Below are 26,865 nucleotides of genomic sequence, written 5' to 3'. Positions count from 1 at the left end.
TATATGCTCTACATTCTCTCCTCTAAACAAGTTCATTTATTTGCTGCTGAGTGGTAAATAGCCTCATGTGTATATTCATGGCTTCACTTTTGCTAGATTATCATGAATTATTAATTCATGGAAAAGATGAATGGCACCCAAACAGTGCTTGATGTTTCACTGTTGGAGGTCTTGTTGTAGACATACATAAAGTACAATCATGTTCATGAAATTCTCCAGCATGTGTTTATTTTCTGGTGTGGAGATTTATTTCAAAATGAGTCTTGATCCATCGTGAATTATGGGCTGTTTTTTCAAGTATGTGAGCCAAGTTGTTGATAAAGTTTTTAGTATATGGTATGGCAAAAAGTCTATCTCAACCTTGTTTTACCACCTACATGCGCTTAAATGAGTTTATTTGCCATTGGGAACGCGCTCCACACGTCATTAGGAGGCACTCGCCTGTTCAAGGCCGCAGCATTCAATCCGTCCGGCTAACATTCTGTCGTGGATACAACTACAGAGTTCAGGGATAAGAATCTACAGGGAGCAGTAAGGCTTTTCAGATGAGCCACGTCAGAAAAATCTTTCTTCCGGATCATATTTTTCTATTTTTCGGATGGCAAACCTTACAATGTAAGGCAATGATGGAAGAGCGTTCCCCGGGTATTCAGAAATTAATCTCTTATGCTGCTTAATAGTCATAGTAGATCCTTTCAGCAACTCCTCTTCAGCGCACTTATTTCCCCATAATCAACGACTTAATTAAGGAGCTATGCAGGAAGTACTGTCTTACTTGCTAACAACTGAATCCAATTTCTGGCATTGATTTATCAATTAATTCTGCTTCTGTAATGCCGCCACTTTGCTTATCTTTGAGAAGTGGAGGTTTTAGCAGGCAAATGCATTATTGAAACAGGATTTTTAGCGAGTAGTGGCTGATGCAGAGAGCTTAGGCGCTTGTCAGTCTTGATGTAAAGCTTTATTTGCAAAACGGGTTAGTGTGAACAGCCTTTTAGGCCTGCGAGGAGGACAGTGACATGTATTTATCTTGGGAAAGAGGAGGAATATCAATTGTGTTGAATAAGGCTTTGCCTTGTCAGGAATATTGATTAAGTGGTTTTGGGGGATGTTTCTCGCTCTGTGTGTGTCGATGTATTTGTGGTCAAATTCCTTTGTGGCCCAGCAAGGGAAAGCGGCGCGATGCATGTGTGACTTTGCATAGTCTGATCTGTTTGTTTTTTTCCCTTTGGGGATGAGCATATGGCTTAAAATCGGTGACAAAGTCAAAGCGAGTATCGCAGAACAAACTTGGCTTTCTAGTTAGAAGTAGTTTGAAAACCAAATATATCTTATCTGAGATCTGAGAGGGAGAAAGCAATCAAGGTAGAAAGGGGGCTCTTTAACATCAGATTGCTTCGGATGATCACATAGGAGGACACAAGGTTCGAGAAAAGCTACTTCTGGATGTCCCCGTACTGCTCGGTCATTGTTTGCTGATCAGCACTTTTACTCATTTACACAACAAGTAGTCAAGGAAAACCATCTCTGAATGACGTTTTGTTTCTCTTCACATAAAAGTTTAGCCAAGCAAAAGAAAAAACATATTTTTCGGACGATAAGCTGCGACTTTTTCCTCATGTTTTGATCCCTGCGGCTTATAGTCCAGTGCGGCTTATCTGTGTTTTTTTTTTTTTTTCGTGTGTGTGTGTGTGTGTGTGTATTTTGTTTTTTGCTAGCCACCAGCAGGCAAATGTGTGTATATGTTCGAGGTGTCAATTTTTGGAATAACTATCAATCAGCACTGAAAAGATGTCAATCAATGGCTGTGCTCGAAAAGAGTTAAAAACATATATTATTAAAACAAGGTATATGTTTAAATTTAACAAGAGAATGTATAACACTTTGGGTAAATTTGTGACGTGTAAATGTTATATACAGTACACAGTATATGTGATTTGGTTTATGTATTTATGATTGTACATGAATTATACAATCAGAGCACCAGCATTTTTTCAATGGTTAATTACAGGTATTTTAACTTGTGAAAGTTGCGTGCTGACTCCCAGTTCATTCCGCCTCTATCTGCCCTTGATAGTACATCTTGCTATTTTGTTGTATTTTCAGATGTTTTTAACATAATGGGGTTTTTCAGGGATCTCTCGGCTGAGGTGCCTGTCATGTTTGAGGAGCCATCATGATGCTAACAACTCTTGAGATTTTTACTTTCCTTTTACATGTTGACAGAGCACCTCACTATTTATACCCAAGGAGCCTAAAAGCCTGGATTTGCATCTATAACCTCACACGGTCTTTCTTCCCTTCTGATGTTCATGCCTTTGTAATGAGAAACAAAATGAAAGGCAAGACATGGTAATGGTAGACAAAATTATTTGGAGAATACGTTCTATACATACACAAAGTATGAACTTCACATGAATTAAAGTTCAACATTTAAAAGCATGAAAAAAAATATTCTTTGATTTGAACTCTAAGCAACATTTTTTGATTGATTTATTTATTTTTGCCCAAGTTTGGGTTCATACAATCATTTCTTGAATGTATTGCATGGTTTATAATCAATTTGCAGAAAATTGCAGTCTTTTGTTGTCCGGGAATGAGTAAAAACAATTTAGAAAAGGACTTATATGTTCTTTATTCTGGTGAGAACCTGTGCTGCAGTGCTCAGGATGAGCTGCAGCTGTTCAAACTCCAGGTCTGCTTGGAATGGGCAAACCTTCGCTATTATGTTTTTCAGCTGGTAGAAGGACGTTTCAGTGATTGATTTGAGTTGGACCTGTTGGACCTGAGCCATTTTAAAACTGTAGTCCTACCAACCTGTTCACCATTCTATAATGCTGCACGGTTGTATCAAATGCTACATTGAGGAAGACTAGAATTTATATATTTCCTTTAATCTCATAAAAAGTAACTTTTAAGGGCTAATTCCGGACTGTGATAAGGTCGGTAACCTGATTAAGAGAATTGCTGAGTTGATTAAAATGTCACATACTTGATAATCTTGCTAAGAACCACAGGTTTGCCATTGTTTGTGGACATTAGTTTGCCAAACGCAGTATCCGGCATTCTCTATTATTATGAAATTTATAGGAAGTTGCTTAATCAAGGCTATGACTGAACCGATACATAGCATTTAAAAAAAATGCAAATGAACCGGCACTTTAAAACTTGAAATTGATGCATCCGAGGCAGAGAGGTAAAGTCTTGCTTGAGTGCGAGCGGTCCTGTTTTGAGAGCAGGATTAACGTGTGCAAACAAGCTTCACTGAAATGCGCAAAGGCCAGAGCTAACAAATAAAGCAGCTCGCTTTGGGAAGATCTCCAAGATGTTATGAAAATAGGACCTTCTCCCCATTGTGAAAGTCTGAAATCCTGCTGCTGTACGACATCATTCAGATGAGCTAATAACGTTTCCTCCACTTTGCCCTGCCTATTCTTCTCATTTATTCAGCAATGTGAAACTCGTTTTCACAGCTTCTGCTGGCCTCTTCCTCATTCTCCGCCTCTCTTATTCGATTTTTCATGCTTCCTGCCTTCTCGTACATCAGAATTTCAAGATGTTAGCTGGAGATTGAGAAATCATAATTCTCATGGTCTCTGCATATGATTACACTATCGCTACCACGCCGCGTGCATCGTTGTTGCCTGACCTCTTATGGACTTTGAGCCTGATTTGATTTGCAATGTAAATCTTCTCAAAGTTGTCTATGTCAGCCTTGATCACACCTCTAAAGTAGCACGTTTGTCTTTGACTGCTCCGGACGGACAAGAGTTGATCAAGTCTGTGACGGATCCAATATCGTCGCAACTGTGTAGTGATTGATTGCAGAGTCCCGCATGAATTTGTCAAGAGGAGTCAGTCTGCATATGTGTGTATGCGGAGCGTGCGGGCGAGAGGACAAAGAAGAGTTAACACTGGCAAAAAGTAAATGGCGGGGGGATGGGGAGCGCCGGTGGTGGGGAAGGGCAACACTGTAATGTGATGCATGCAGTCCACTTTGTGTGGTTATTTAAAATTGAGCGCAGAGGAGTTCATTACACACAGATGAATTATAGATTTAATGTAAATTAGAACTCAAATGACATTCATATACTCATACAGTTCAGGTCCATTAATGCGCTCTCTTGAGATGAGCTTCAAATGTTAAAACTTCATGGTTCTTTTCTTCCTCTCCTGTAAATTGTAAAACAAGTCTATCAATATTACCAAATTTCATTGCTAAACAAATATGACTGCTCTGTGGTTAATACAGCAGCTTGGGATTCATTAATCATTGAAGATCATGAATATTACATTTTGTCTTGCATGGAATAAGATCACTTCCTTAGTTGCATCTGGCTGATGAAATGGGCTATAAAGTATGACACTGTGCTCATCCCCACATTACCTGTGGTGGATCAAGGAAACAGTTGTTGATGTAATAGTTGAAACCTATCCCAGCTGTATTCGGGCTAGGCGAGTTACACCCTGAGCTGGTTGCCCGCCAGTTGCGGGGCGCAAAAAGTCAAACAGCCTTTTGCACTCACAATCACACCTAAGGACAATTTCGAGCATATACCTACCATTGATGTTTCTGGAATGGAGGAGGAAACGAGTACCTGGAGAAAACCCACGCAGTTACGGGGGAAGATGCACACTCCAACCCCCACAGCTCAATTTTGCCTTCCTGTATGGAGTTTGCATGTTCCCCCTCGAGCCTGAGTGGGTTCTTTCCAGGCACTCCAGAAAGACAACTTCTTCCTACATTCCAAAAACATGCATAGCAGGTATATTGGACACGCTACCCTTAGGTGTATTTGGGTGCGTGGCTGGTTGTTTGTAGTTGGTGACTCAAGTGAAGATAAGCAGCTCTAGATTATTGATAGATGCATGGATATTCAATTAATTAATGTAGGCAGGTTTGGTTCAAAAGTCCAAAATAAAAGCCTTCACAGCATACCGTGGGCATGTAATTTGTTGCATCTTACTTGGTGAGGTTTTTTTCTTCCAGAGCTGGGTAATTCATCACCGCATGGATTTGTCATGGATGTAATGTCCCCTTTCATGACGTGATGCCTCGTAAGAATGCGCAAATTAGAGGACCACCTGTATTGACCTTGAGCAACAGACGTAAACCCGCTTTAGTCGGTGCTTTGGCTCATAGAGCCCACACCGAAAATTCCGAAGCGCTTTCCAAAAGCGGGTTTTCCATCAGCTACGGATTGATTCGGCGACGGATTGGCTTGCTGCGTTTTTTTCACAAATTTTCAGCAATTATTTTTTCACATCTCTTTACGCTTAGATCACAGATCGACAAAAGATGATTATTAAAACATAAACTCATGCACTTGCGTTGGCCGCATATGTGGGTCAGTTGGTCACCAACGAGCCCTGAATTTACACCAAATTTTGTTAGCATTTCTTCACAAGAAGTGCTCACAGAAATGGAGTCAGTGCACTTACATTAGTTACATACAAGTATATACACTCAAAGAACCATCAGTATTCCTGTGCTAGACCTGTATATTGAAGAGTGCTTTGGGAGATGTAATTTGTTTTTGAAGAAATATTGAAAAGCCACTGTAAGACAGCTAATTATTTCAACATCAGCAGACATTTCTAGGGCTGCACTTGTGTTTTTCTATGAATAGTAACTGCACCACTCTGAAGAGGTTCACTTCAAACCTCTAGTCTGATGTTGTTCTAAGGTGCCACACGCTTTGTCCTCCAGAAAACCCATGCTTCTTGTTTGAAGTGAGCTTGGCTCCAGGAAACAACCTCTAGGTTTTGACATCAAAACCAAGAATCAAGCCCCCTAATGGGCACCCCACTGTGGGCTAGAATTAGAGGGAATAACCCCCACCGGCAGGCTTACGTCTCTAAATGCAGAGGCCTTGGAGGACACGATACAGGCTGTAGAGTGCATACGATAGGGGAGAGAGTGCAGCATAATAGAGAATGAGGTGAGAGAGAGCATGTAACCCAGGGGTGGGCAATTAATTTTCTAAAGGGGCCACCTGAGAAACTGGAGCAGTTGTCCAGGGCCACATCAATAGGCAAGCCTCAAATGTGTTCCTTATTAATTTGATACATAATACATTAATATTTCTTGATTTATGAAGGTGCTACTTGTGTACATATAACTGTGTGGTAACAACCATGGTTAGATACAAAAACGTGTGTTGGATATTGTCTATATCACTATTTTGATATGTGGAGTATCAGATGAAGCAAAACATGACTGATTTCTGAGAAGTGCTACCTGTCTGATACACGCTTCTGAAATAACCTCAAATTTGCGCAAATTGTCTTTATTATAAACTTGCATTTTTTGTGAAGAGATTGGTGATGTTAATTATTTCTCAGACATCATATGCAACCCGCTTGATAAACCTCTGTAGTTTACATTTTTAATGATTATTGGCTTTTCTTCCTCCTTGGGCTGTGTGGGAGTTATATTTTGGTGACCCTTGGTATAGTTTGTTAGTCAATCAGGTATTCCAATACTGTACATCCCTGTGCACTAACATGAATACAGATTTTGTTAATCCATTGAATAATACAAGAAGAACATATTCATATTTATTTTACAAGCTGTCTCGGCGCATGAGTCATGCAACCTAAACTAGGCTGCTACACTGCCACACTTTTCATCTCATCCATGCATTTGTACGGTTTGATCAATGAGTCAGTCAATAAAACGGTCATTGAAAATGCAATATTGAAATGTTCTCACATGGTAAATGCAGCACTTAAGTGATCTATAAAATAAAACAACAGGAACAACGAGCAAAAAAACGCATGTGCATGCATGCACATTCACTCACATACACACATCCTTACATATGCTATTTCGTTTGCATTGCAGAAAAATAGGGAAGCAAACTACAGATTCACTATTTGAAATATTTTAGTAAGCCATGCGGTGCATTTCAACCCTCAGTCATCAGTCCATCAGCCAGTCTTTTTCTATGGCCATGGAGGCTAATGCTGCTTGTGTTTCTTGTATAAGACACTTCAATGCTGAGAGTGAGCAACAGGGGTCCCCCAAATTTTTTGAAAGTACTGCAGGTTTTAAATGTTCTGCCGATATTTAGTGTGAAACAATTGAAGTTGACAAAACAAATTGGGCTTCTAACTCCACTAGATGCAAATCGCAGGGCACACAGACGAACAACCTTTCACGCACCCAATCACACCTAAGGACAATTTAGTATGTATTAGTTTACACCTGCCATGCATGTTTTTGGAGTGTGGGAGGAAGCCGGAGTGCTCGATTAGAAGCCACACGGGCTCGGAGAGAACATGCAAACTCCACACAGGAGTTCGCTTGTCCCTGCGTACGTCAAAACAAAAGCACTGCTTTACAATTAATGCTCATACAGTTAGCATTTTATTTTGACTTCATTAACACTGTGACAGCAGACACTGCGGGTGATTCTGTTGCCAGGTCTTATGTATAGACCTGTACTGTGTGTAACAGAAAGAAGGTTGATTGTTGAAAAAAAATACACACTGCACCACAAGTCAGATCTTGCATGTCAATTCGTATGTGCTGTTTTGTCTGCATACTGCACATGATGGCGAACAAGGCAGTTCACAGAGTGCATGATTGCAGGCTTTCATTCATGCATGTAAGTGTGTGACAGACATGAAACAGGACAGAAGGCCTCTGCGGAGACAAACGGCAGCCAGTGCCTGCAGCAAGCTCAGAGCTCACGGGTAACGTATACTCACTCCTCCCTGTACCAAAGAGAAGGTGACACCAGTCAATCCCATCCTGACAAAGCAGCAGAGAAAATAGTTGGCTTTGATTTCCCAAAATATATCCTGCCAATAAAAAAGAAAATGCTCTGGATTACAGTTTATTGTATAGATCTGTGAGATGAAGATAATTATCCTGCTGTGGATCAGGCTATGATTGCAACTTTATTGGCAAGAGTAGTGGAGGCCTCCAATCAATATAAGGATTGCAATTTTATTATTCTTATTATTATGAGCTTTGGTTGCCGATTGGTCAACACGATCCTGAGTTTCCACATTCGTTTGCATGCACAATCAAGTTTGTGTACATTCTTGCACACTCAAGTTTTTAGTGGGCTTTATGTGATCGTCCATACGGAATACAGTCATATGCTTTTGGTTAAGTGAACAAACAAGCGAGGAAGACGGGAGGGTTAGGGGTGAGTGTGGGAGCAACAGGTACGAGAGATTTGCCCCAACCGTTGACTTCTTTACTTGGTCGCAGCTATTTTTTTGTGTGCATGAACAGTTCAAACTTCTTTTTTTTTTTTTTGGTGTGGACACACATAAGCAGGATGAGAAGGCTGAGTCCAAGAAAAAGAGTCTTTTAGGAACAATACAAGCATTACTGTTTTGGTAGAAAGGTCAGGTGTATACTTGGACGGTATCAGACTGGTGGTGATCACCCTTGCTGCATATCTCTGAGGTATTGAGCAGGCACACTCTAATGGCTTTGATATATGGACTACAGGACTCCCTGAAGAGGTCAATACCATAGCACTTTGTCTCTATGAGGAATGACCCTCTCAAGCTCCATTTAGAAGCTTTATATCTGCCGGAAATACTTCGGGCTGGGCATAGTACCTGAAAGCTAATCAGTGGTGACTTTGCATTAGGGACAAGAGGTCCCGTGCCCCACGACCTAACGCAATGTTAATAAATTCATACAAAATACTTAACTACTTTTGCAGACTTCAGAGGAATCGTTTCTTTGGTCATGTGTGGGCGGTCGTGCCTGTCAGCCTTGAATTGATTAAATGTCAAATCATTTATTAATTGTGGCCACTCTACAACATACAGCATAATTCCTTTTGCAACATTTTGTAATGCCTTACAAATGTTTTTTGTTATTTTTTGTATGTGTTTTATAACAGCTAAATTATAATATAAAACATGGTACCAAGTGCTCTTTTGGTTTCGTTTTTCATATTAAAATGCCACTGAAACCAAGGAGAACAAATAAAGTAATATTGAATCACATCTTTTATGTTGTGAATCATTGTCCTAATAAATCATAAGTTTTGGCGTAAAAAGCGCTAGTGGATCTCAATGTCATGGGAAGAGGAACAAGACTAAGTGAATGGAGCTGAAAGAAGGTCACTTAAGATGACTCAAATTAGGCGGGCAATGACTCTGCTGTTCATAATTGTTTCATCATTATGTAATGAAATGGTGAATGAGTCTTTGTGTTTATTAATAAAAGAGTCTCATCAAACACATTTTTGATTAATGCGAAACCTGTCTAAAGTTGTCTGAAGATTAGATTATGAAAGAAAACTATGCTGAAGCTCCTGATAAGCCAACTTTTCATCAAATGCATTCAGACCAATCGCCGTCCATTCTGTTCTATATTGATTTGGAACTAACCTTTGGAGTAAAATATCAAACAGGCCAAATACAGTTTCTGAATGTCGAGGGTAATAAGAATGAGCATATGCTGCACTATTATTCCACAGTGTTCAATAACACACTTTTTGTGCTATTTTTCTCCTCCACCTTGCCTATTCAATCCCCCGCTTCTTTTCATTTTTCTCCACCGCTTCATCTTTTTTTCCTCCTCTCCATTGTCCTCACCATTCGCTCACCTTTACCCACCCCTACCCCGTCCCCCTCCCAACACACGTTCACAGACTCTGTATTCTGCATTGTGGCTGTGCTGAGTGATTAAGTGGATGCCCTTCAAGCCATGGAGGAGATGGACAGTAAACCCTACCAACCGCTGTCTAAGGGCCGTCATGAAATGGAGATGTCCTACACCAGTTCGTCTGATGAGAGCGAGGACGGTCACGCTCACCACCGCTCTTACACCTCACGTGAAACCCTGCCTGATTACACACATGAACTACGCCTCACGCTTGGATCGCACCGTGAAAGACAGAGCAACTACAGCCAAGCTCAGCCAGGTATTCCATGTGCTTCTGGCGCCTACGTATTTATCTGTAAATGCACACGTAATTCCTCACAGAAGACAAATATTTAAGCTCAAAAAGGAGACCAGGACACGCACACACATGCATGCACACGCACGCCTACACACACACGTTTATAAAAGGGCCTATGTGAATTACCTATTACAGTCTACAATGAACCAGAAGGACAGTTGGAGGCAGCCAATTACCTCTCCATGGAGGAGATATTTCCCTCCCACAGCTAAACTGGGTCAGCCCCAAACCTCTTTGGCCTCACCTGGGGTGGAACACCACCCTTCATTACACACACAGACACACACGAGGTAACGCTGACGCATACACACTGAGAAATTCTTCCCTGCCGGTGACAGGAGGAGAAATGGGCCAGTGCGTGCTGTGATGGATGGCCTTTATGCAGGTCATGTATGGTGTTAAGAGAGAAGCTGTACCTCATCAGGACTTTGCTGCTGTGCAGGGTTCACTGTGATCAATAGATGCACTCTCTGCCACCCCAACGTCCTGCTTTTCGGCAAGACCATCCCACCATGCTAACAAGCACAAATGGCCATCTATATCCGTCACAACCATTTGGACAAACATTTTCTCTGTCATGAAATTATTATATGACACCAATGACGTGGATCCCGTCTTAATGTGAGGTGGAAATGATCCCCCCAAAATGGCATTTTGTTGTCAATGATATAGTAGCTGGTAATTTAAAGCACATCTGTTCATCTTTGGGCCACAGAGTTAAGTATAGCGTGGCTAAGTAACCAACTGTTATGGTGGACATCGCCTCCAGTGACATTTTTAATGGATGGCAGCAATCAGCAAATTCATTTAATTCCCAAAGCATATTTCCTTTCAAGCAGTATATATGTGTCTGCCTTTGTTTTCTGTTCCTTTTTCTATTTCCTGATGTCACATGTATCTTCTTTTTTTGGGGAGGGGGCAATTTAAAATTATGCCCCCCTCAGTCTGGCAACTGAGAAATATGCGGTACGTATGATATGCTGAGGTCAGGCACAACGCTAGATCAGATTCTTTGCCAGTAATCAGTGGTGCTGACCGTAATAATCCCCTTTGTGTCATGTCAGCATAACCGAAAATCATCACTGTCCATTAAATATCTGTTTTTTTCTATTAGTTTTTGGTTTAAATACAATAAAAAAACTGCATTTCCATTGTTTATAATCAATAGTAATGAAATACAAGTCCAGTATAACTAAACTTAACCCTCATTATATTTAATCATAACTTTTTCATTTGTGCTATTAACTTTGTTCACTGATTGGCTGGGAGACAATATAAACACTTATTGCTACATGTGTTAAATGAGGCCCAAGCAGACGAGAGTGTCATATTTAAACCTACTTCAGCATTCTTCATTTGAATTATGGCAGCCGGACAGCAAGATGGTGCTATTTAGAGAGGTTTAAGTGAGTGAATCAAACATAATCAAGTGGAACAAGTCCTCCACACATCCATTGTGGAAATTGCACTCTTGAACAAACAAAATGTGCTTGTTGAAGTTAGATTAAGGACTGAATTTTTATGAAATGTTTCCTCTCTTTTTTTTTTTGGTATGGAAACAAATTCTATAGTCATTGTTTTTAAACACATAATTATGATATTTCATTCTATAGCTGGTTTTGACACTCATAAGGGCTTGGCATGTCTGTTGATGTGTTTTATGTGAAGATACACTTTTCTTGTCCAATTGCAAACAGTTCTTGTTAAGTTGAATTCCAGAATGATCCATTATAAAACAGATACAAGGTTCACAAAGAAGGTCTTCCTGTTGCTCAAAATGATGTTTTTAATACAGCAAAATAGTCGTGTTTATTGCATACACCGTATTCATCATCTATTAAATATAGTAAACATAAAAGCAGGAAATCATCATTTTCTTTGCAGTCTACATGTCTTCGTTATAAATAGTTTATAATTCAATATCTTTTTTAATCATAACAACTCCCTTTCTTTCACAAGCCAATTCCAAACCACCAAAGAAGCTAAGGATGATAGATTACTTCTTCCCTTTTTAAGTATATCACAATTGAACTGAATTGAATCGAATTGAATTGAGGTGTAACCATAGAACTAACACAGTTTATCTGATGTTCTCAGATAACGGGTTGATTCTCAGGATTGGAGGACGTTCTAATACCTGAAAGCATGCGGGCTCAATTTTTCCCTCAGTCTGAGTCAATATTAATAAGGTTTGATCTTTATCTGATCTCTTCACCCCACCAAGGAGAATATAGATGAGATCAGTGCTCTGTTTGAGCAGCAGTTCAATACATCTCAAGTTCAATAACACACATCAGGTAGTCAGAACAGGATATGGCTGCATTGCAAATGTTTGAAGAAAATCAAGGATGGCATTTTGACCTATGAAACTCAAAGGTGTTTCAGTAATTGCACAGAGGCACCATATGGACAAAAGTGTAACATACTGAAATAACCAACTTATATAAGTATTTTCTTTTGCATAATCATGGCAATATTTGGGCAATTCATTTAAAAAAGGAGTTAGGACAGCCATTTGCAGCCAGATTGAACAATTACTCACGTAAGAGAACTGTTCTTATAGAATGGAGTGACTCCAATAAAAGTAAAAGTGAAATAAAGGATTAATATTTTTTTTAATAAAAACAAATCAATACATTATGGCAAATTTACCCCATTACATGGTTTTACCCTATTTTTTAAACTGCAAATTACTGACTCACCAAGACAGGTTTACAACGGATAGAAATTGTCAGCACACCCATTCAAATGTCAAATTTTTATCATGTTAATATTTTATCAAGATAATTTCAAAATTATTTTCACCATTAATTGAATTACCTCAAAACATGCCTGCTTGACGGTTACTTATGAGTTACATACTAAAATATGGTTAATATTGGCCTAACCACTTTAATTCAACTATATTTAGAGACCTTAAAAAAGAATACCTGTATAGCAAATAAACTGCCGGAGCCAAAATAACAAAACATTTGCAACCTAGCACAAGCTGTTTTTATTTGGTCTAAGTCAGAAGTGGGATGGAATATGTACATTTGGGCAGACAGGGACAAGCAAGGCAGGATTAGCTCTTGTTTTTTTTATAGCCTGGAATGTAAACACGAGTTTTAAGCCGCTCTGTAGTCATTTTATTTATGAGTCTCTTTCAAAATTCTGTAACCAGTCTAGTTGTGATGCCAACCGGGATAGGCTCCAGCATGCCAGTGACCCTCACTCATTGTACTGTCATGTGCTTTTCTAATGTCTTTTTATTGATAAAATGGAGTCAAACATCTATAATGTGTATTTTCCAAGGAGGAAGTCCCTTCAATGAGTCTAAACCTGCACAACATGCACAACATGATAAATATGTATCAGAACAAAAACATACAAGAGAGCAATAAAACTACTCTGTGAGTACAATTTATGAACAAGGTTACTTATGTTACATGTGCTGCATTAAAACCCATCTCTGTTGATCACGCATACTTGAAAGATCTCCATTGAATCGATGGATGATGCAGATCTTTCGACAGAAGCGTTCAAACATCAGGTTGCGATTTTCAAGAAATTTAAAGGACATATGGCGTTATTTTCCTATTTGCAATAGTTTTGGACTGGGCCAGGGCTTAATTTATTGAGTATCTTTAAAAGACATGCCACTCGTCTTTGCTCAGTACTATCTAAAGCTCGGCCTTTTAATATTGTAAGGGACCGAAGTTCCCTAGCGACTGCTTTGCCCATGAACACCTGGACAGCAGAGCCGCTGAAGCGAAGAACAAACACATCCCAGTATTAGAGGCTTTGCCGTCTTCAGGCTCGCAATCTGTCTTCTCATCTTTCCTTCTGCAGATTTAGATTTCTGCAAGACAGGTCAGATGAGAAGTCCAGAGTACGTCCACCAACAGCAACAGCAGCAAGAAGACGGGGAGGAAGCATTATGCGCCGGACCCACCGCTCACATCCACGGCCGCGGCTACTCCCTGGGCGTCGGCTCAGATGTGGACACCGAGCCGGAAGTGGAACCCTCACCCGCTCATGGCCTGCAGCACATGTGGATGCGTGGTTTGAAGTCTGAGCAGAGCTCCTGCCTGACAAGCCGCGCCAACTCCGCACTGTCTCTCACCGACACCGAGCATGACAGGAAATCTGAACCTGATAATGGTGAGTGATAAAACCTCTTTTCACACTCGATAAGGAGATTGTCCATCAAAGCCAGAGGAGATAGAAAATTTAGCGTAGCATAGTGCACCTTTGATGGTGCATTACTGTGCATGTAAGTACCGTGCAGCACATTCTGAAAGCCAGCAACTTCTGCAATTTTCCCCATAACTGCATTTTCAATACGCATTCACTTTTCATATTGAATCGAATATAAATCCATTTGGAAACAATATTAAAACATCAAACACTTTTCATGGCTTGAGTTACAGCCTTAAGCAATTATAAGACAGAAAGTCTGTTTTCAGACTGTTGCTATTGCTTAGATTCTTCTTTCTCTATTGGTCATTCGGCCTCAGCTTGCACGTTAAACTGGGGAGTCGTGGGGGAGGTAATGAGCGACGAATCGTTAGGAAAACCTAATGATGAACTCCCGTGTCATATGCTTTGGAGTAGATCGTCTGAAAGCTGAAACAGATTTGGCTTCAGTTATTGATTTATTTTACTGCAATTAATGGCGCCAGGTCTCTTCAGTAACCGGTGACACTCGGCAGCTCGCTTTCGTTCCGGGAGGAGCGCTGCAAGGAGCGAGACATTGTGAGGTTAAGGGACAGAAATGAGTCCAATTGGAAAGGAGCTTGGGTTTGAGCCAGCTATCTGTCTTGCACTGTCGAGCTTGGCTCCCCGCAGATGGAGAGTTAGTTAGAGGTGCGCGCAAACAAAGACGGAGCTCTCCAACACCTCCCAAGGGCACTGTCTGTTTATGTGCTGCGAAAAAGTGGAACATATTCAGAGGCTGAGGATAACATAAAGGAAGCAGATGAGAATGATGAAGGGAGAGGGGGGCAGCGAGAACAAAAATGCAAATGAGAGAATACAAATGGTAATGTAATGGTATAATTAGAATGTGAATAAAATAATATGAGGGGTTGATGGGAAAGCAGGTAAAGGGGAACTATGTTAAACAAAGAGGATTTAGGTGGAGTGGAATAAGACACAATTTATGCAGGGACGGTTTTAGGGTGTGCTTGTTTTTGTTTGGGATGCACCCAGGGGAGCACTTTAATGACAGCCTGATTGGAAATGGAGTCCGCCTAATGCAAAATCACACAGCGGAAGAGCAGCGAACGAGAGGGAGGGAGTGGAAGTGCCTGCAGCATTACACGGTAATCAATTTGTGATGGCTGTGTGCATATGGAGCAAAATAATTATCATTTAAGATGAGACCCTCCATCTTTATTGGGAGTTCAAAAAAGAATGACATATACGCACGCAGTAGAGAAGGACAAATAAGGATGGAAGTGGCACAGGTAAGAAAGAGGAGAGGATTTAAATGTTCAAAGCAATTGGCTTAACAGCCGCGATTCACCATGAAAGCTGGTTTATGTGCGGATTTCGTCTGTCACATGAAGGACTAAATGTCCGGTGGCTTCCTGAACCCGACGCATTCTATCTCTTCTATTTCCTTTGACTCATACTTTACCCCTCTCTTGAATTGCTATCTGTTACTTGGCAACCTTTATTCCTCTGCTCTCATTTATTCTCATCCACTTTCCTGTCCATCCCACTGTGACACGTGGCCAGGTGTGTCCATGCGTGGCATACTCTAATAGGAAATACATTATGGATGTCACACTTCTCTCCACAGCAGTCTAACGCTGTCCTCTGCTCGCATTGATAATAAAAGTAAGAGCCACTTGTTAAAAAAAAAAAAAAAAATGGTGTAAAGGGGCTTGAATGAAAAAGCTTGCGATGCTGCCTAAACGAGAGTGCGTTTTAAGTCAGGCAGACCTTGCTCTCCGTTTTTTTCTTCAAAGCATGCCCCCTCCCAAATCCATTAATGATGTCAGCTTAAAACTGGCAGAAATCCATTTGGTTCTCATTTGATTGAAGGTGGCAAGTCAATTTTGTCAGTGGATTTGTTGTCAGGGCATGTGTTACGAGGGAAATAGAGAAACAAAGCGAATGATTAAGTTTTCAGATTCATAACATGTCTGCCTCTTTTCTTTAATGTGTGTGTGATTTAAAAAAAAACACAGTCTGTGTGTGTTGTGGGGGCTTGTATGTTTTGCGTAATTTTACGTCCGAATGTGACGCCTCGATGGTTGTCGGCATTCCAGAGCATCAGCAAAGCCTGCTGACAAACTGGTGGAAATATCAACCTCTCCGTATTGATGATAAAGGGTGCGATGTTAGAGTTTAGAAGATTGGCAGTACAAAAGATAAAATAAGGTTCAGCTGGAGTTTACTACTGACACTCTCACAGGCGCATGCGCACAAAACATAGCACCATGACTAGAGGAAAGCCTAAAAGCCTTCTTGTTGAACCACCAGGTTTGGGTCGCACCGTGATTCACTTTGGCCCAACTACTCAATGACGTCATTCGCTCCCTTTACAATAAAACCTTTAGGCACTCGTTTAAAAATGTTCAGCGAAGATGTGGATCACAACCATTACTCTGAAATATGTCTTATACTGTAGGTCTGACACTTTGGAAAATAAATTAAGTGAATGTTTTTTCCATTTTTCATTTCTTCAAGCCCAATTTTTATCTTCATGGGCTCACCTTTGTTCTCAGCTTTTCGCACTGACACCTTGGCAGGCACCGGTGTAGACTGCCTGCTTGCTTTAACACACTGTTCTTTTTCTTCTTCTTCTTCCTCTGAACAGTGAGATTATAACACATCTGCAAATCCCGTCAAGTTAAAAGATCTCTTAAATATCAACGCAATTTCCTTGGTTTGAGTAAGCACTTAATTTGTGTTGGCTTCAGACTCCATTATTTTTCTTTTCAAACTTGACTTCTCTTATATTTGCTTGATCCTGGCAAATTCATGCTTGATAAATTTTAGTTTTCCACTTTAGACATAAATGGCTGATAATGCTTAGAGGAAAATGGGTTTTGGAATTGCTTCAACTATTTAGCATTCCCAGGTTAGCAATCTTATCCAATCAGGGCAGTGAGACTAAAAAAATGTCTTTTTTGACATTTTTTTTGACAATACAAAGTCAAGATACGAAAACTGAGAACATGTATTTTTTCACCCTATTCCAAAAACACATTTATTGTAAATCCAACCTTGTTAAAATATTTACAAAATAATCATATACTTGCACTTCACTTTAGGGAAAAAAATTGTCATGTGTTTCCGAATCAAATGTAGTAATTTCCCACACTATTTTGACTAAATACCGAATCCACCCATCACTTATCTTGACCATTCACCCTCAAGTGTAGTGGGCATTCTGGAGCCTATCCCAGCTGACTTTGGGAAGTGGGTGGGGACCCACAGACCCTGAAGTGGTTTCCAGCCAATCACAGAGCGCAGACAGACGGACAACTAATAACACTCACAATGACAACCACACTTAAGGACAATTTAGAGCGATCAGTATACCTACTATACGAGTTGTTGGAGCGTGGGAGGATACAGAAGTAGCTGGAGAAAACCTTTTAAGGCACAAGGAGAAAAACTCCACCCAGGAAGATCGGTGCTGTAAACGGACCTTAAGATTTTTGCCTCATGTTCTAAGATGGACTGCCACACAAGAATCTACCCCAGATGTTGATGGACAACGAAGGCCCTGAATGTTTGCTTTTTTTTCCCCCTAAGGAAAAGTGCTGGGGAAATTGGAAGAGGTTGTCAGAAAGAGAAAATTTACACCAAAATAACCAAGTGCAAGTTTTGACAAGTCCACGATCCATGCTCCCATCAAAACAAAATAAACTAAAATAGGACAAAAGAAAAATACCTCACACATCAACAGCTTTCCAGAGCATATCCAATAATAAAACACATTGTATCAATTCTCCAATTATATTTGCGTTCGATGCTGTAAAATAATGTGGACAATTAAGACTATATCATACTTGGTTAATGGGCATTTAATTCTTGTTTAGCATTAGGGGGACAGCTCAGCCCAACCCAACTTTTCTTTTCTTCTAAACTCGATATTATTTTGACATTCAAGGTCCTATTTTTGTGATCAGGCGCAAGTCTGACGATTGACGAGGCACCGATGTGGTCAGACTGAGGTCCGGCAATTTGGTCTGTCAACCGCCTTAGAGCCGTTGATACTTGTTGAAAGCTATTTGGGGCAAAACACATTGTGTAGTGCCATCTTCGGGTTAAAACACTAGGATAAACACACATTTGCATGTTGCCCTCTTTTAGGATAATCAGAGACTCCCAACGTCACTTTGTGTATCTGATATAGTCACTTTGCCTCTTACACGCCTCCTTTAACGAGTTAGAATTGTATAATCACAACCAGACCACACCTCATCTTCATCCCCCTCGCAAGGCCAACAGTACTCCAGGCTATGCTTCCTTCCTTTGAGGGCCTTTTTCAAGTGTTAGTGAAGGGTGCAGCACAAGTCTTTAAATAGTGGCAGGTGTTGCATGAGAACTCTCATTTAACATTAATTTGAATGTGATTGGGTCACAGTCACATCTCCAATTACAACAAGGTCTGTGCGTGTATATCTCGGTTGTTTATTTTGTAGGTCACATTCATGGTCATGATCATGGCTGATTTTTTTTTTTTTTTTTCAGTATTTGCCTTGGTCTCATTATTCAAAAACATAGTCTTTTGAAGCAAAATGTGCTGATATTTTATATCCAGTGTTGAAATTGTTACAATGTAGATTTTTGTTTATTTCTAAAACTTACTTGCAAACTTATTTAAATGCACTTATCCAGAGGCAAAAAAATTTAGCATTTTTTTTCCCATAATGTTATGGATTATACTTGTCAACATTATGAGAACAAATGTGTTTGAGCATATTTGGAAATACATTCAAATGTACTTATAAATAGATTTGAATATACAGTACTTGCAAGTACGGTTGAACCAGTTGCCCAGTCAAAAATGTTTATTTAATTTTTTTAGCTCTACGTGTCCATGCTTTCTAAACATGATCAATTATGATCACGAAAACACAAATAACCATTTAACACTCACAAACACGCTTAAGGAGAACTTAACACGAGTTCAATATACCAATCCTGCATGATTTTTTGTGAATGTGGCAGAGAACTGGAGCATGTTTAATAACTAGAACTTATTTTTTGTGTTTTTTTTTTTTTTCAAATAATGATGATGTTCCAGTTAAATGAGCAAGCATGGAAATTAAAGGGAGAGCGGAAAGATGATAAAGGCTTGTTGGTGAGCAAATGTCATTACAAATTAATTCGTTCATTAGTTACTAGTCCGGCCGCGTGTTACTCTTTGGTAGAATAAGACGAGAAATACGCAGTATGTCAGTTGGGAATCAGATGTTCTCCATTTCACTTTTTATGGCACAATTCTGAGAGTTAGTCCGACTTCTAATTAGACAGAGAGGGAATTACAAATATTTCATGTAAGCGCTCTTATCCGGAAATGTCAGATAAGTCTCGTTAAGCAGTGCGAATAAGAAGGATTTCACGTGTTTCTCCTTCTTCTGATGTTCGAAGACACAAATCTTCTTCTGGCATTACTGCGGTCGTGATAACCTTCTTGAGTTGTGAATCTGCAATGCCCTCAGAGATAAAGACATCTGCAGATGTGCCAATCAAACCATGCAAGCATGCATACCGGCGTGCTGCCGTTCCGCCCGGTATATCTTTTAACTTCCCTGGTGTGATTGTGTGCATCTGTGCCCGTGTGAGTGGCAGCCTAAGTGGCAACAGCAGACAAACGGCCACATGCTCAAACTCCCTTTTTGCCTTCCCAAGGCCCTGGGGGGGTTGCGGTAATGGATTTGTCTATTAGCTCGTAAAGAACATTGCTCAGTGCCATATCGATCATCTGAGCTGTAACGTTTAGGGTCTTTAAGTTGTAGAGTTGATCTAGTGGTACACAGACTCCCCTGGCTATTTTACTAGAGTGAGAGATGATCAACTTAACCCCGGTGCCATGCTTGGCCAGAGGAAACACTATAAACCCGTCCGCTGAAGCCAGAAACCGTTTTTATTGAACCTGCCGATCGAGCATCGGGAGAAGTTACAGAGCTTCGGCGAATCGGCCTCATGTTGGATTGTGGCGGGGGCTTGACTCTTTGCTTCCCTAATGGCGGTCTCGCCACGTAGTTAGCCATGTTGACAAGCTGTCAGAAACATGGACAAATCCCCGTTGTCCTAATGATGGGCCTTTACTGTCCACTGGTCCAAAGGAAGGTTTACTGGACCGCGCGGCTGCTTGATGGGCATCGTTCGGCTTTTGTGCGGATGTGTGAGAAGAAGAGAGACTCTTTTTGGTATCCCCCCCCGCTATCCATGTGTATGTGTGTGAATTCAAACACCCTACTCCATTATCATCTTGCTGCCATGGCAACAGTCATTGAATCAGAACATCAGTCGCAGCTTTCATTTCATGCTATCCGCTGCCTGCCTACAGGCTGCCTGTATACATAAACTGTGCAATAGAAACAAGTCAAAGCCCAGCCACTACTTGCCAATTTAATAATCTGCCATATAGCTATAGCGCCACAATCACCTACACAGTGGAGGAGGTGAGAGCCAGGCTGTTTTTAAATAAACAATGGCATAAGGGGGCCTTGAACTGTTTTTAGCTTCAAGCGCTTTTAGCATATTAATATGAGCGGAGAGCGGGGTGAGTGGCACATGAAAGCGCCGAAAGCCAAAAGGAACAATAGCTCCGTCAGTGTACTGAGAGATTAGTGAAAATCAGAGTGGTTTACAGTGAACGGGAGAGGCTGACTGGGGGTGGAGGACACAGAGGTGCATGTATGGTCACACGCACACATGCTCTCACAAACCCACACGCACTCTTTCCTGAGGGGTGCTGTGTTGGAGAAGTGTGTTTTGAAGAGGCATTAAAAAAAATAATATTACTGCGACCTAACTGGACTGATAAGAAAATAACATTCAGGGATATTAAATAGAACATTTCCATCCCCTATTTACCTGAGATGCTTTGAGAAAACGCAGCAGTCTCTATGAAAAGACCGATGATATAACGGCACTTGTTTTCATCTGACTCAACAATGTGGATGGATTGAAATAGTTGAAAATAAGGTTGCGGTCCACTCACCCTGCTCTCCTGATCATCGCAGTTATGAGGCCAGTGGACAGATGTATTCCATGTGTTGGCTAGCCCATAATTGCTGCACATCTCAGTGGATTTTTAAGGTTATTCACATAAAGTTATGGTACTTTGCAACAATTACCTACTTACACAACTGTAGCCCAAAAGAATCGTGCTCAGAATTGGTCAGTAATCCACATACACAACGTAATATTATTGTTAGACTGTATGTAGTTTGTGAAGAATGACTGGGTTTTCATGACTAGAAAAGCCTTATTGATTCCAAAACTAGGATAGAAATGATAGAATCTTATAATCATAATAATGTCTAGAAAAGACTTCCAAAACTATAGAGATCTTCGAAATGTAATTATATTAATGAATATACAAGTGATGAATAATCTTACTATTCTAGTACAATAGGAGTGCAGTACTGCTTTTAAGAATCATCTGTCCATGTCTTCCAATCAAAAAATGTCAATGCAACTTTTGACTGATGGGTTTTCCTTTAATATTTTGTTTAATATAATGTTTTTGAGGGAAATATAAATTTTAACCTCGATGATTAAATGAGGATTGGAGGTGAACTAAACATGAGTCAGCTGTTGTTATCCTCTCCTTTTTCAGTGGTCATCGTCAGCTTTTACAACACTTAAAACCTAAATTTCATCTTTTCATTTTCTCCATTTTCCATATTGCTGGTAAAATTACAACTGAACTACAACTTAGATTATGTAGAGGTACTGTACATACTACTGCCTTTGCCGCTTCACTTGGCATAAAAAAAATAAAGTCCAATTAGTGTACGACTGGGTATTTATAGGAATTAGGTTGATTACTACTATCCACTGTCAGGACGACTCAGCTTCTACTAAATATTAGGTTGTGCCATAAATTAAGCATTGCTGCTAGCCTTGGTTCCAGTAGCAAAGGCTGCTGTTAACATGGCACTGTGCCCTGACCTGTCAAACTTACAGGATGTTTGCCCCGCCTGCCTTTATCAGCTGGTACTCCGGCAGCTATGGTCAAATAAAGGTCCTCTGGGTCTCCTCCAACTATCTGCTGACGATATATACTATGCTACTGGTTTCATTGATGGACATCAACATAAACATACAGGTGCCATGGTAAAATAGTAATATACAAGGTAACAATTGACCCAGAAAAATATTCCAGTTACTGCGGTGGCACTGAATTGTACATCACAAAAACAGGTAACAAAATATCAAAAGCACAATACAAAAAAAGCCCTGCAAAGGAAGAAATACAAATAACGAATCACAAATAATAAACAAACGTTTTCATTTTCATTTGCTTGTTTTCTGTTGCTTTTTATTTGCGTCGGTGTTTCGTCTTTTGTTTTGATTGTTTTGTTTGCAAATTACCTTTTTGTCTGTTTGATTTGTTATTTGTTTTGGTGATTTGCACTTCAGCGCCACAGTAAATTACCAAACATCCATTGGAAAAAAAAACAACAACAACACCTGTAACACACAAACAACAATCCTCTACTTTACTGCAACTACTTTGCCCTATGATGGACCTTTTTTAATCGCTCGAGACGTTTTAGCAACCTTTGTCACATGAAATGCTTAAATAGAAAAGCAGCAATAGGCCTTTGGAAACCCATTAATTGTTCAGGTTAATTAAGGTAAACATTAAACGAGGGGAGTTTTAATTGGGTTCTCATGATGAGGGAAGGGATCTGGGGTCACTGGAATCTGCATATATAAATAACTGAAAACTCCTCTAGGTCCGGCTTTAACGCCGCCTCAGAGCACTCTGTCTCTCTCTCCGTAATGTTGTTTATTTTCCTCTGCATCTCTCCCTCTACACACACAACCATGTGTGCATGCATGCAGAAGTATACAGACGCACACCAGCTTGCACAATTTGGCCTCAGCCGAGCTGTCAGCAATATAAATGGGCTGCTTTTGTCGGGTGACATTGATGTGATGTATGCATGTGCTAAATGCTAAACCTCCATTCCCTGAAGATATGCGTTTCTTAATATGAGGCTTGGCAGTCTGGTATAAGACGTCACGTTCGCATTTAAAGAATCTTGACTTTCAGGGAGTTTCCCCCCCTACGAGATTCTAACAAGCAATGTGCTCTTTCTTGTTGGGAAGCTGGTAAAATGTATATGCATGTATAGGTGCTTCACCAAATACCTCCTTTGTTAAAGATTAATTTGGACACGGGAAGCAGTTTATTCGTGGAATATCACAGATATGCAATGCATTCGATTTTATTTTCAGGCAACAGTTCTCAACCATTTCTGCCGGAGCAGAGGCTATTCATGGTGAATCAACCCAATCACTTTGCAAGATAGATTACCCGGATAGATTTTGCTCTACAGTTAAATCCTTCCAATATGCTTCAGAATGCAGCTAAAAGAATGAGGTATTTATTAGCATTAGCAAAATTAAAATGCTAGTGCTAGCTCATCCGAATGGTGGATTTTGAATGCCCACGTGGGCAATGGCAGTGAGACCTGGAGGGGTGTGATTGGAAGTCCCGGGTCCGAGTTTCCCATGTTCCGGCCTTTCATCGTTGAGGCAACTGATTCAGTGTTGTGGCCGTGAGGTGGTTGGAACCTGATGTAGCAGCAAACATTGAACCCGCCGGTGGACACCAGCACTAAGGGATGTCATCAATCTTAAGGAATTCTATTGTACTGTAGCGGAGATGGAGAGGTGCTGACACCAAATCGGGGCCTCATGGGACGGTAATTGAGCAGCACTTTGGTCAGCTCTTTGAGGTTTTTTTTAATTGTGCTTTATTTATAAACTTTGACTTGACTTGGAGAGGCTGTAGATGAAGGATGGATGGGCATTCAGCAAGTTGTCTGGCTCAATCGTTACAAAAGTTAACAACTCATTTGAGAAACTTAACTAAAGAGAGGCCTGAAATAAAACATAAACTAGACAATCCAAAACAGCAAAGCGGTAAGAAAATATGACAATTCAATTCCAGCAGTTTCCGTACTTAATTTAATTTCTCATTGTTGCAACAGTACGTTACAGTAATTATTTTTGTACAGTAATAAATTTGAATCATACATTCTAAGAATTTCCTTACTGTTGTTCACCTACTATAAGTTGGCGAAGCGAAGGGAATGTAGCTCGGAGATTTGGAAATCCAGTTGTCACCCTGCTCACTCATTTGTAACTACGCCATATTGCTTTGACAAAGGAGATCAAGATGAATTGCTCTTTGGTCTAAGACAGAGTGAAAAAAAAGGCAGAAGTGACATTTCGAGAACATCAGAGCGATAATCTTTTGTTCTCCAAGTCTGATGGAAGTAATTCTACTATCACATACATACTGTATGTGCTTGTTAACAGTGCAGCTCTTCAGCTCGTTATCAGCTTGCACACCAGGCGATATTCTGCAACATTTCATCCTCAAAATCTTTGCTTGATAAGCATCAGTAGGCGTAATAGAAATTTTTGTTTGTAAAAGATAGCTCTCATAGTGTTTGCTTTACGTTAGTGCCTCATTTAAATCTGGCATTATTAAAGTAATAGTTGGAATCTAACATTCAATTTCACATTGATCATCATGGCATACTTAATCGTGATGGATGCACATCTTCAATAAATTGTACATAAAATATTCAGTAAAGCCACGTATATAATATAAATAGGATTTTATTGTTGAAAATGCATAAGACATTTTATGGATGCCTTTTCAGATGACTCTGATGCAGCTGCATTTAGCCATTTATTATTATTTTTATTACAATTATTGCAAGACATGATGAAGAGGGCTGTCGGAAAGGTGGACCCAAAAATGGACAGGAAACCATTGGTAGAGGGACCTGATTGGTCAACACACAGAGGCAGGTTGACAAGGACAGCTGGACAAAATCAAAGTAATGAGAACAAAGACAGGAAGGCAGACGTGAGGGGATCAGTGAAATGAGGTACTGTGAACATGGCATTATTATTATTATTATTATTATTATTATTATTATTATTATTATTATTATTATTATTATTATTATTATTTGTTGTTGTCGTGTTGCTGCTGCATTCTTGAAGAATAAATGTGTTGGCAAGATTAAGATCTATCGTTTAGGAAGAACAATATTGCAAAATTTGAACACTGACAATAATTATAATAATAATAAACTAAGCATTGTTATTGCATTCTATTTTACTCAGCTTTCTCTGCTGTCATGTGACCACTTTGTAAAATAAGTATATGTTTATTAAATTGCTTTCAGCATTTATTATTTTTCATCACAAAAATAATCATCTTCTTTTTACCTAATAAATGAGAACAAATAATGAGAAAAATGAAAAAAAAAACAGATTGTCATACATAGATGGCATCTTAGTCTGTTCCTTTATTTGTTTTCTACCTATGGGTGTTTTGAAGGAATTATAGATTCTCAAGTTTTGAGTGAAGATGTTCCATTTATTATTAAAGTCACCACTCCCCTGGTGGTTTTCTTACCTTTACTCATTCCCCAACTAAAATGGAAAATAGGGATTGACGAGCAGAAGAAGATTCCTCTTATAATTCATGAGTCGTGTGTTACCCGGTGAGATGGATGGAGAGATGACCACCTTGGGGAAGTCCTTGTTTGAATCTCCTGGAAGATGCAGAATGACAAAGATAATAGGTTTTGTGGTTGACATTATGTGGTACTCCATTTCTGGACTTTTTAGGTCACCATAGGAGTTAGATCAGGGCCACAACAAAGTGGAGGAAGCAAAGGGAGGCTGAATGAAAGTGCAATATCTCAAATGGTTGTCCTTGCCCTCATTTGCCCTCGTCAACTCCTCACCGTTATGCTTTCATCCCTGATTTATGCAATGCCAATGATGCGGCAGTATACTTTCCTTTGACTGTACTCAAGGAGAAACGTCACATGACTTGGACTCACTTTAATTTAGTTACTAATTCTATGACTTGGATTATTGTATCTATGATTAATCTCTAATCCACAATTTTAAATTCAAACAATAGGATTCAATGAGCAATAGATCATTAAAATAGCTGTCGATTAATTTGATGATTGATTAGTTCTTAATATATTGTGACACCTCTACTGGTGACTTGAACGTATCTGAATTCATCCTACCTCTGCTCTATGTGGGTTTGTTATGAATAAGACCCATAGATGTCATAAATTTTAAATATCTTGGTTTTAACCAGACATATTTATTTCGCACATGGCCGAAGGCCAATTTATGTCTTTTTAGATTCTGGTGTGATTTCCAGTGCTATTTCATAAGTTATTTACAGCTGGACTTTCTAAGTTGAATGGATCTTCGGGGGTATTAAATATAAACAATATGTAAGCGAATATTTTTACAAAATAAGATGCCGGCTCGATCTCTGTATGGCCAAAGGTGGAAAAGGAAATGTGAGAAATGTATACATTCATTTTCTAAGGCTTAACTGAACAAATGGGCTTAATTTGTTGAATAAGGCAAAAGGCAGATGAACGCAAGGATGATACTCATGATGTTCGATCTATGCCAGACCACACTACCAACTCTCTTGTGACCCTCCTGAGAAGAGGAATCCCCAGATGCGTATTAGATACAAGGTGACGCCACACGGTTAAAAAGCAACAAAAAACCCACGCTTGAAGTCTACCTCGACATTTACAAACTATAATATGAATGATTGAGAATCTACGCAGATCTATGAATAAAGTACTCTAATGACCAGTGCAAGGCCAACTGGGGCATCTTTCTGTGGGCTAATTTATTGCCGCATGTGTTTTTG

At 39.8% G+C, this 26,865-nt stretch overlaps 1 protein-coding gene across 1 annotated transcript in view; it reads left to right on the top strand.

Annotated features, from left to right (window-relative positions):
* tenm1 (teneurin transmembrane protein 1) overlaps positions 1-26,865 on the top strand; it is a 148,118-nt gene that overhangs the window by 4,727 nt on the left and 116,526 nt on the right. The window contains exons 2-3 of the mRNA XM_088431226.1: positions 9,633-9,905; positions 13,776-14,087. Coding sequence (XP_088287352.1) covers positions 9,689-9,905; positions 13,776-14,087 — 529 coding nt within the window. The 5' untranslated portion in view covers positions 9,633-9,688. The remainder of the gene's footprint in view (positions 1-9,632; positions 9,906-13,775; positions 14,088-26,865) is intronic.

The sequence above is a fragment of the Hippichthys cyanospilos genome, chromosome 13, assembly GCF_059441005.1.
Source record: "Hippichthys cyanospilos isolate Australia breed blue-spotted pipefish chromosome 13, RoL_Hcya_1.0, whole genome shotgun sequence".
Classification (NCBI taxonomy): Eukaryota; Metazoa; Chordata; class Actinopteri; order Syngnathiformes; family Syngnathidae; genus Hippichthys; species Hippichthys cyanospilos.
This window is presented reverse-complemented; position numbering and strand designations above follow the sequence as displayed.